An 11,744-nucleotide genomic window follows, 5' to 3' on the forward strand; every position below is an offset into this window, starting at 1 on the left:
CTCCGGACGGCGGACTCGGGTCGGGCTCGGTCCCGGGGTCCCGGTTTTGGGGGACCCGGAATGGAGAACCCAGGACGGAGTGGCGGAGAAGACCCAAGAGTCGGACGCGTTAAAGTTGCAGGTCGAGGAAGAGCGCGGCGGGGCGTGAGAGAGCGAGTGTTCGCACCCCGGCCGAGCGTCCGTCTGGTCGGACGGTTCAGCTTCGTGGCGACCTCGCAGGAGTCAGGTCGTTTAATTCCTGAGCGAGGGAGCGCTGGCCGGAGTGATTTCTTCTTGCCCAGTCTAGTCCGAAGAAAGCACACGAGAGAGTTGGGTCTGAAGCATCCATCTCAGGTGTGCCAGGCAGGTGTGTGCATGCAATTTGAATATGCAAAGCAGGAAGCGTGGTTTGAAGGCCTCAGTGTTGACCCTGGAGCCATAAGCTCCTGTTTGGAAAGTAACGTTTAGTTACTGTTTCTCAAATGCATAGCCGGGACTGAAGTCTCATTCAGTGACCCTTTCTTGGGAAGACTATTCCGTGCTTCCGACGTTTTCCTTAGGTCGGCATTCAGAGCACTTTTCACCCGAAGCCGCCTAAGACTTAGTAAGCTTACAGAAAAAGGGAACTTGTGGAGTGAAGAGTACTCGTCTTGGGATCCTGCTGCCCACTGTCAGTGCACTGTGCACCGGGGATCGGTCCGGACACGAGGGTCGCGGCCCCCCTCCTTAATGGTAGGAAGGGTTGCTGCCCTGATGGCGTCTGTGAGTTGGTCCCCGATCCTGAGCATGCTAGCCTCACTTTGATAGTAAAGTTTGCTGCACGAGTTCTGTAGCTTCTCTTGGAGAGCTTGGGAACTGACACAACAGAATGTCGCTGAATGTAGACCGGGGTTTGTTTTTAATAGTAAAACCCTGGAATCCAGTGTGGTGAGTGAGCTTGCAAGTTAGGTTTTGTTTTTGACAAAATATCATCAGTGGAAGCGTGCGATTTTTTTAATACCAATCATTTTCATGAAGTGAATTTAAGTTTTTAGATTTTGTAAGCCTGATGTTGAATATTGGGTGGAGAAGCAAGCTCACTTGGGTGTGTTTGGTTGAGATACCATTCTGAGGACCAGTTCCATAGCTCCACCCCAGTTCATAATTTTTTATGAAATTTCCTTAAATTCCCTGGTGTAAGGGCTCACATTTGTGGTTGATCCTCTGTGTTACGGGGAATGAGACTTAAAATTTTATTGAAGGGATTGATAGTTACTGTTTGGCTCTAGTTTCAGGCAGTTGAACGATTGGGTGTGTCTTGAGGGAATTTCACTTTCTAAGAACCAGAGAGAAGCAGCTTAAGATCTTGCAAAACCAATTCCTCAGCTGCTTTTCGATTTGTCAGAAGTTGGAATGATAGCATGCCTGCCGTCTTTCAGTCAATTTGGGCCACCAATAATCACATTGGTTGCGTATGTGGACTTCAGACATCAGCAGGATAAAAGCAGTTAGGGGGAATCAGTAAATGCTTCAGTTACCACTTAGTGTCACAGGTTTCCTATTTCATACCTATTACTTAAAAGAGGTCCTTTTGTGTGGGAATTCTGTTTAAAGAGTCTTTGAAAACAAAGATGCTTAACAAGGGCAAATCTCTTAAAAGGCTTTCCATGCATGATAAATAACTATTTCCTATGGTTACATAGCTTTGTCAAAGTTAGATGGGTATGTGTGTACAAACATATACACGTGTTTTAAAGCTGTATATTGGGAAAGATGGTACTTTTTGTGTGCCTATAGTTGACAATACTGTACTTTTTTCCTGGTTAAATAGCTTTGTTCTCTAATAATCCTAAATGTCATTTGTTCTCCTTTTTAAAAGATTCGTAATTTTATAGAATTATGAGTCTATTGCAGGTTTTTTCCTTCACATTACATAGAATAACTGACTTCTTTTTATTGAGGGGCTATATCTAGTGAGTGTTTTGATTTGCTTGGTTATTTATGGATGGAAGTGGGTCACCTTTGGTACTTGTAAAGCCAGAATGTATCACTTGCCTAAAATTTCTTTAAAATTTTTTGAGAGGCTAGTGTCTTGAAAAGTGATGGGAATAATGGCTACCTACATGACTTCCCAGTAAGGTATCAAAATGCTTTGGTGAAAAATAATTTGGCAAACTAAATAGAAGTTTAAAACAAGTTTATTGCCTTTAAATGGGAATTTCCCTAAAGTACTTTGTTATACCTTAGGAGTGCCCAGTGTTTGCTTTTTTCATCAGGGGAAAGCCTAAACTTTTTGTGTGGTAAAAATAATTTGCTTATGCAGGTTATCTGTCATTTTAGGAATAAGACGAGTTGGAAGAAGACCTGATCAACAACTTCAGGGTGAAGGGAAAATAATTGATAGAAGACCAGAAAGGCGACCACCTCGTGAACGAAGATTTGAAAAGCCACTTGAAGAAAAGGGTGAAGGAGGCGAATTTTCAGTTGATAGGTAAGATTTTGTTATTGACAAAAGGAATCACGTCTTAACAGGGAACTATAAATTGGGCATAATTGTCAGGTAGCGATGTAATTGCTTCTATCAGTTTTTCAAAGAAACGTTTGTGTGCATTGCTATGCTTTAGACTTTTGGATATCAGTTCGAATTTAGATCACTTGCAGGGAATGAAGCACTTCAGTTGAAGTGATGGTCAGTTTCTTTTCCTTGCTCTCCCCAGATGTGGAGTTTAGAGAAATAATGTTGTTGGTTAATTGTCGATAGCAAAATAGATTACTACTTACACAGGTTAGATGTGTTTTAATTCCTAAGTGTGTGTATTGGTAAACAGGTTTCACTGGGTTATAATGTACAATGAATAACAATGAAAAACTATATGGACTAGTAGTAATGTTTTAGAAAGTGCCAAAATAATTTTCTTGTTTGGGGGCTTTCTAGTTATGGTTTCCATTATGTTTAGAAAGAGACTACTTTGAATTTTCCGAAGCATGTATTTATGGGTTATGAACCCATAAACACGTCCTGATTTTTTGATCCTTTTGAATGGATTTCCCTTATTTTTCTGGAAATCATAGAAATGTTTTTTAATTTGTATTGCAGACCGATTATTGACCGATCTATTAGAGGCCGTGGTGGTCTTGGAAGAGGTCGAGGGGGCCGTGGACGTGGAATGGGCCGAGGAGATGGATTTGATTCTCGTGGCAAACGTGAATTTGATAGGCATAGTGGAAGTGATAGATCGTAAGTCTCATATTGGTTTTTATTTTAATCTATTTATTTAATAAACAAACTTTGAACTTCTAGAACTAAGGAGTATTATGTTAACTCAGTTTTGTTAGTTCTTTTTCACATTACAGTGGCCTGAAGCATGAAGACAAACGTGGAGGTAGTGGATCTCACAACTGGGGAACTGTCAAAGACGAATTAACGTTGGTATTCTGATTTTTTAAAATAACTAATTTTAATAGAACTAACCCTGTCGTTGAGTGGAGGCTCATCCTTAGTCTAGTGTGTGTTGCTTGTTTCTGGGATGAAAGGGGATGCTCTGAGAGCTCCTACTTCCCTGGAGAATATCTAATGGGGGCAGGTTTGGGTTAAGGTGTATTGAGTGTATTCAGTATTGTGTTGAATGACCAGTTCTTCTGTACTTTGATATGTGTGCTAGTTTTTTTCTATGTGGTTATATAGCTTTTTCTAAAACTCTGTGATGAAGTTAATTGAGTATTCTGATTGGTTTTTTATAGTTCCTGTTCTAGCTATTCACATTCTGGTTGTTAGAAAATTTACTAAGCTGTTAAAGCCTTGTTTTAGAACTAACTGCCCTGTCCTATTACTTTTTAAGTACAAAGCATGTGAACTAGCTTAGCTTAGTTTGTTTTCCCTTAGAGGCCTGGGGGGGGGTGAATTGAGTAGAAAAAGATGTAGAGACTGTGAGGGTTTTTGAATTTGTGTGTGAAGCACCCTTCAGCTACAGTTAAATGGACCTAGATGCCTTTCTTTTTCTTTCTTTCCTTAGAGAGTCCCCCAAATACATTCAGAAACAAATATCTTATAATTGCAGTGACTTGGATCAAGCAAATGTTACTGAGGAAACACCTGAAGGTGAAGAACATCCAGTGGCAGACACTGAAAATAAGTGAGTGGTTTTGTGTGTGACAGCAATACCCTAGCCTTGAAATCTGTTTGGGTTTTTCCCGATAAGATACTGTTATTTGGTGGCTTTCTGACAGGAGAGACTTTTACTGTAACCCCATCTCCTCAAATAATATTTAAAGAGTATATTGCATGTACATATTTGACTTTGACGGTTTGAAAATTTTAATGTGGTTATTTCTGTTTGATTAGTCATTTTACCATCGTCATCAGTGGCACAGCATTTTTTCCAAGACAGTTTAAAACTAGAAAACATGACCATTTTATAGTCAGCCCATGTTCAATTTGGGTAGAAGGCTTGGTTTTCAAGTTTTTTTCAAGGATGAGGAATTGTAAAGATTTCAAGTTAAATGGGTAGAAATAAGTGAATGCCTTTGATAGTTTCCATTAATTGCTTGCAGCCAGGAGTTCGAGACCAGCCTGGATAACATAGTGAGATACTGTCTCTACCAAAAATAAAGTCTTGTATTACAGATTATTTAGGGCAGTGATTCTTAGCCAGAGTATATTCAGATCAGTCAAGGAGGGGATGCCCTTTCTAAACTTTTCCTTTTCTTCAGTAAGTGTTGCTGTTAGGATGAACTGCTAATGATGAGCGTATCATGGACTTGATGGGATGAGGAAAAATGAGTTACTATTAGAGGGAGTGTGTTGTTGGGTGATGTTTTGCACTTGATATTGCAAATGTACTTGTGCAAAACTATATGGAATTATAATTTCTCGTGGAAACAATGAAAATGCGATTGGTGAGTTTTTTTCTCCTCTTTATTTTATTAACGAGATGTGGGGTACAAGTCAGGATTGGCACATAAGTAGTCTGTGCAAGAGAAGGTTGGGCCTCCAGCTGTTCCTTACTTCCCTTGGTTTTGAATCAGGTGTGATTGGTGGGTTAAATGAACCCTACATGACATTAAGTTCCCCACAGTGCTCAACTCAACTCTTCTTTAATTAAAGAGCCTTGTTTTCATCACTTTTAGAGTGATCTGCAAAGATTATTACTATTTACCAGAAGGTACTGATGTGTACTGATAGGGCATTGAAAACGATTTTTACCTAGCACCCAGGAATCAGATTGAGGGTGTTTGGTTTAAAGCAAATGATGATAGCTGGGTGTGATGGCTCATGCCTGTAATCCCAGCACTTTGGGAAGGTGAGGTGGGAGAATCGCTTGAACCCAGGAGTTCATGACCAACCTGGACGGCATGGTGAGACCATATCTTTACAAAAAAACACAAAAGTTAGCTGGGTGTAGTGATGCCTGCCTATAGTCCCAGGGAGGCTGAGACAGAAGGATCGCTTGAACCCAGGAGGTCAAGACTGGTAAGCTGGGACTGTGCCACTGCATTCCAGCCTGGTGAGACCCTGTCTCAGAAAAGAGAGAGATGATCACATTAGAGCAGTCTGAGCATAGTAATGTACTTTTCATATGGAAGTATAAATTTATGAAGCACAACTGTGGCTGACTTTGATTAACTCCCATATGTAGTTTCCAGAGCTTCTATTTGGTTCTTGTTTGATCCTTTGAGCAATTCTTGAAAGGTGGGTGTCAAGGGTTCATGATATGATAAAAGGTATGCTACGTTCTATGGGTAATGTGGACCTTTTTTACATCCTTAGTTTTCTTACCTGTGAAGTGACAAAGTGGACTTGGCACCTAGGATGGTTTCAATTCAATGTAAACTCGCTCTAGGAAGTTTTGATAGGGTTTGTCAAACAGTGAAGGGCAACATCAGGAAAGATATTTGAGCTCTAGGGCTAACTGAATCATCTGCTATCTTTGGAAAGAAGCAAGGCTCCTAGAATAGTAAATGACTTGTTGATGACAATTGGAAATTGAGGTTGTACTAAAATAATGAATTATTCCTAGGTCTGTGCTTTGTTTCTGTAAGAAGAAGAAAGGACAATACTCATTAGTTATGACCTGAGAATTATATTTGGAAATAACTCTTGGTATTAAGTATTGAAGCTAGTGAGTTTTTTGGACAGCTCCACTACTAATGAATTCAGTCTCCTGCCCATATATAGGTTGGTTTGAAAGTGCAGTTAGGTTATATAGATATTAAGATTGTAGAAACTTGGCTGTTGATTAGATTAACCTTAAGTGCTAGTTGCTGAAATAAAGCATAGAGGAACCTTCCTTTCTTTTCCTTTTTCTTTTCCGTTTCCTTTCCTTTCATTCTTTCCTTTTGAGTCAGGGTCTTTGTCACTTAGTAACTGGGACTACAGGTGCACACCACTGTACCTGGCTAACTTTTTTGTAGAGATAAGATCTCACTATGTTGCCCAGTCTCACACACCTGGGCTCAAGTGATCATCTCACCTCAGTCTTACAAAAGTGCTGGGATTATTATAGCCACTGTGCCCGGCCAGGAACAGTACCTTTATATTCCAAAATTTGAAGCCTGGTTGCTCACAGGCATCCTAGGTGATTACCTCCCATATATGTTATCATGATTCATATATTGTGTGAAATTAAGGAAATGAAAAGTATTTGCCAAGACAGATCGAGGATTTTACTTACATAAGAGGGTAGTTTTAAAACAAAGTAGTGTTATTTAAGTAATGTGTATTTTAGGATTTGTAAAGCCAATTCTAGATTGTAGGGTTGATAAATGACCACCTAAGGGGTTATGGAGTTTATGAAGATAAATTATATGTTCTCTAATTATCTATTCTTTAATCAGCAAACACTGAATTCCTGGTCTCTATCAACTTGCGTATTTGCCATTGGGTTACACAGGAAACTATGAAACACTCATCTTTTGAGAATCTTCTTTCTCTTAAAAGATTAGCAGCCAGCTAAGGTTAACTTTCTTACTTACAATCATAAGTGAAATTTTTAAATGTAAATTATATCAGCTCTTAGGCAGGTTTAACACTTAAAAACCTTTTTGCAGGGAGAACGAAGTTGAAGAGGTAAAGGAAGAGGGTCCAAAAGAGATGACTTTGGACGAGTGGAAGGCCATTCAAAACAAGGACCGGGCGAAAGTAGAGTTTAATATCCGGAAACCAAATGAAGGTGCTGATGGACAGTGGAAGAAGGGGTTTGTTCTTCACAAATCAAAGAGTGAAGAGGTAAAGTTACTCTTTTGTTTGAAAATATCAGGTGTGGCTTGAATTGTAGTTCTCTCTTTTCGCATGAATAGTCTGTTAGGATCATTTGGGGCAGATAACTTGCTTGGAAAGGAAAATAAGCTGTATTATCATATATTCTAAGGAGTTTTTTCCTCTAATCAATTTATAATTACATTTAATATATAGTCGTGTTTCTTTTTCCTAAAAAGCTGTTAGTGGTATGTCATAATTATAAGCATTTTAGAAATAGTGTAGTTCTCAAAGTTGCAGTTACATATTTGAAATCTTGCCAAACTGGAAATCGTTAATAGACTGTTCAATTAGGTTGAATTTGGGGCATTTTTATATGGCTTAACCTAAAATATAAGTGGCTTCGTTTAAATTAAACTTTTTTTGTGTGTGTGAGTTGGAGTCACACTCTGTCACCCAGACTGGAGTGCAGTGGCCACTCCTGGCCACCACAGCCTTGATCTGCTGGGCTCCGGCGATCCTTCTGCCTCAGCCTTCCAAGTAGCTGGAACTACAGGCGCGTGCTACCACGCCCGGCTAATTTTTGATTTATTGTAGAGATGAAGTCTCGCCAAGTTGCCCAGGTGGGTCTCGAACCCCCAGGCTGAGGCAGTTCACTCACCTCAGCCTCCCAAAGCTCTGGGATTACAGGCTGAGCCACCAAGTCTGGCCTAAATTCAACTTTTAAAACTATCTCCCTGTACCATATATAATGGCCAGGGATAGTACCATAGTAAATGGTACTGTCCTTGACTAAGGAATGATGCCTTTAAAAAACAATAAATTTGATGGATCTCTCGTTCATGGAAACTAATGAAAATGCACTTGACCCTTGAACTGCCTGGGGGTAAGGGACACTCATGCCCCCCACCAGGATATTCAGATCTACAGTCAACTTAACTACTAATAGCATACTGTTAACCTTGCTGGTAACATAAATAATTGACGCAGTTTAGAGAAGGAAAATGTTACTAAGAAAAGCATAAGAAAGAGAAATATTTACTGTTCATTAAGTGGAAATGGGTATTCGCAAAGATATCGGTCCTCATCGGCTTCACTATGAGAAGGTTGAGGGAGAGAAGAGGTCTTGCTGTCTTTGCTCTAGCGGAGACGGAAGATGGTTAAAAACCCAAGTTGCTCAGGGGTCAACTGTATTTGAAAAAGTCACTCTGGTGACTTGATTTGGTAGCTTCTATTTAAGCCAGGGGCATGTTCTTAAAGGAGTGTCTCAGTGCTGCATCCTGTTAGGGCTTATGTAAGTATGAGATTTTACTCACAGTTTTAGCTGAACTACATCATTTCTTCTACTAAATTCTTTTTCTCTATCAGCTTCATTTAGCTTTTTGACAGTTGTGTTTGATTTATTCATGTCATAAATTGGGCTGTGCCAGAAATCCAGAGTACAAGTTCTATCATCCTAAGGTAAAGTTAAATTAAAATGTGAGGGCAAACCAGTTTGATATAAAATCTTAAAATTAAATTTTTAAATGAAAAAGTGTGAGATGAACTTGGACACATTTTAAATAAAATTGAGTTTAAAGAGACTTAACTTTTTTAGGTTTAGCACATAGACGATTTTTAACATTTACTCCATGAAAATAGTAAATGAGGACATTGTCTTAAGTGTCAAGTTCTGTAGGGAAGAAACGTTAGAACACTTTGGTTTTTTTGTTATTCCCACGGATAGAGTAATGCCTGAGTAGAACAAAATAGAATTCCTGATGCAAGAACCATGATAATCAGTCTTGGGGAGATTGTTTATTTGAACTAATTATTAAACTTCCTAGGTTAATTGTAAAAAGTTTTACCTAGGCTTCTGTAAGACAATTATTTGTAACTTTTTGGTATCTTGACTGGACTTTTTCCCAAAACAAAATACGTATATAGGCCAGGCTCAGTGGCTCAGCCTGTAATACCAGCACTTTGGGAGGCCGAGGCAAGTGGATTGCCTGAGCCCGCAGGTTTGAGACCAGCCTGGGCAACTTGGCAAGACCTTGTCTCTGCAATAAAATAAAAAATAGCCCAGTGTGGTAGTGCGCGTCTGTAGTTCCGGCTACTTGGAAGGCTGAGGCGGAAGGGTCGCGGGAGCCCAGCAGGTCAATGCTGGGGTGGCTGTGAGCATGCGTGCCACTGCACTCCAGTCTGGGTGGAGGAGTGAGACTCCAACTCAAAGAAATATTTACACACACGCACACACACACATACACAAACATATATACATAAAATTCTTTTTTTTATTTTTATTTTTTTTGAGTTGACGTCTCACTCTGTCACTCAGACTGGAGTGCAGTGGCCGCTCCCTGCCACTGCAGCCTCTACCTGCTGGGCTCTGGCGATCCTTCCGAGTAGCCGGAATTACAGGCGCGTGCTACCACGTCCAGGTGATTTTTGATTTATTGTAGAGATGAGGTCTCGCCAAGTTGCCCAGGCGGGTCTCGAACCCGCGGGCTCAGGCAATCCACTCACCTCAGCCTCCCAAAGCGCTGGTATTACAGGCTGAGCCACCGAGCCCAGCTTACATAAAATTCTAGTTGTAGTTTTAGGTGGTTCATTACTGCCCTGAAGAAATCTCTGTGCATTTTATAGACATCATGTTAGATGATCCAAATGGTAAATACCCATTCACACTGAGCTTTTTAGAACTGTTAGACCTATTAATGTATATGAGTAGAAATATTTGAAAATGACAAAATATAAAATTGCTTGTTTAAATCTGGTCTTATTGGCATATATGGCTTTAGCATTTGAATATCAGGTCTTGATGCTTGTTGTATATAACACCTTAAGGACTAACGTTTACTTTATCCTCCTGACAAATATGAAGTATTTTGGGGAAAGAAGAAACTAACATTCTTCACAAATGGAGAACTGAGTTACTATGTTATTGACAAAGCTGAGATCAGAAGTTTTATTTCCTTCTTACTCTAGAATAAAGCTGCTCTAGAAGAAGTTTTGTACATTTATCCTAGTATAGTCTATTGGTATCTGCAGGGGATTAGTTTCAGGACCCCTCAGAGGATACCAAAATTTTTGGATGCTGAAGTCCTTTGTATATGTAAAATGGCATTAGTATTTGCACATAAACTATGCATGTTACCCCAGATACTTTATTATTTTAACTTACAACACAAAATGCTTTACAAGTTTGTATGTATTATACTTGCACAGGGGCTGTGCTCATCCTTACAGCGTCCCAATTTTAGTATATATGCTGCCAAAGGAAGCCTTCTCCCGTGTGCTTTAAGTCTTTCAGTTATTTATAGTCACCTGTTTTTTGTGTTTTTTTTAATTGTTTGGTTATTTTTATTTTTTTCCCAAATATTTTTGATTTGTGGTTAGTGATAGTGAGTTGGTATCATTGGTTTTTGAAAGTAGCAAACGTTTAAAAATTACAGTTGGTATATGTGATTGATTTTAATTTGGTGGTTTGTGAATTTATATGTATTTATTTTTAGGCTCCTTTAAAATTAATATCAAAACCTTCCTTACAGTGGGTTGACATGGCACAAAGGGATGACATTTAATATGGGCATGAGATGATTTAAGGAGTGGAAACATGGATTAAAAACACAAATTTATTTGTACTTGGAAGTGTAGTTATTAATATTGCAGTTACAAATTGGTTAGAACAAAATGTTCATTTTCCCTTCAAAAAGAGAATTTTATGCATGTGTAAAATGTACTTTTAAGTAGTATAAGTTTTCAACTAGAAGATTAAAACCCTTTATCCCTAACATACAAAAATAAATTAGACATTAAGCAGTGTGAAATCGCCCGGCTTCTTGGCTGCCCCGTCCTGCCTGGGTCTTGTAGCTTATACAGAATAACAGAAGAGGATCTGGATTTCACAAACATGACAGTTTCATTTTTAAGAAAGTTTCTTTGGTACATTTATTTAAGGTGTAGTATTATTTGTGTGTAGCTTTCTAAGGATCTCTTTGTGAAAAGTGTGTAGTGTTTCACTTGAATGTATAGCTCTTTGATTTATTTGGAAGAACATAATAGTTGTATATGAACAGAAAACCTTACTGAGAAGTCTGTACATAATAGTGTCTTTCCCCAAGTGGTCATTGGAAGCGTATATAGCAGAATTTTATTTGGGAGATTCAGTATTACTAGTAGAGACCTTATATGCTATCTATTCAAAGGTCTTCATCAGGGACTTACATATTTAAAATGTACTTGTCCAGGCCAGTCATGGTGACTCAGGCCTGAAATCCTAGCACTTTGGGAGGCCATGACCCATGGGAGAATTGCTTGAGCCCAGGGGTTGAATACCAGCCTGGGCAGTATAGCGAGATCTCATCTCAGCAACAAAAAGATTAACCAGCTGTGGTGGCATGTGCCTATGTCACAGCTACTCGAGAGGCTGAGGCAGGAGAATTGCTTCAGCCCTGAAGTCAAGGCCGCAGTAAGTCAGGATCACTGCACTTCAGCCTAGGTGGCAGAGTGAATCCCTGATTTAAAAAAAAAAGTCTGAGTGAGCTAGGCTCGGTGGCTCAGCCTGTAATCCCGTGCCTTTGGGAGGCTGAGGTGAGTGGATTGCCTGAGC

The 11,744-nt window shown here is 39.5% G+C and overlaps 1 protein-coding gene across 10 annotated transcripts in view; it reads left to right on the top strand.

Moving 5' to 3' along the window:
* The window catches only part of SERBP1 (SERPINE1 mRNA binding protein 1), a 19,169-nt gene that overhangs the window by 1,173 nt on the left and 6,252 nt on the right, over positions 1 to 11,744 (top strand). For 3 of the 10 annotated variants that reach the window (XM_008054385.2, XM_008054400.2, XM_021710514.1), the window contains exons 2-6: positions 2,299 to 2,449; positions 3,056 to 3,196; positions 3,295 to 3,384; positions 3,972 to 4,091; positions 7,006 to 7,183. In XM_008054385.2, the coding sequence (XP_008052576.1) occupies positions 2,299 to 2,449; positions 3,056 to 3,196; positions 3,295 to 3,384; positions 3,972 to 4,091; positions 7,006 to 7,183 (680 nt within the window). The remainder of the gene's footprint in view (positions 1 to 2,298; positions 2,450 to 3,055; positions 3,197 to 3,294; positions 3,385 to 3,971; positions 4,092 to 7,005; positions 7,184 to 11,744) is intronic. The other 7 variants (XM_008054391.2, XM_008054415.2, XM_021710516.1 and 4 more) reach the window with 3 other exon arrangements.

The sequence above is a fragment of the Carlito syrichta genome, unplaced genomic scaffold, assembly GCF_000164805.1.
Source record: "Carlito syrichta isolate Samal-C Ts95f unplaced genomic scaffold, Tarsius_syrichta-2.0.1 Scaffold78750, whole genome shotgun sequence".
NCBI lineage: Eukaryota > Metazoa > Chordata > Mammalia > Primates > Tarsiidae > Carlito > Carlito syrichta.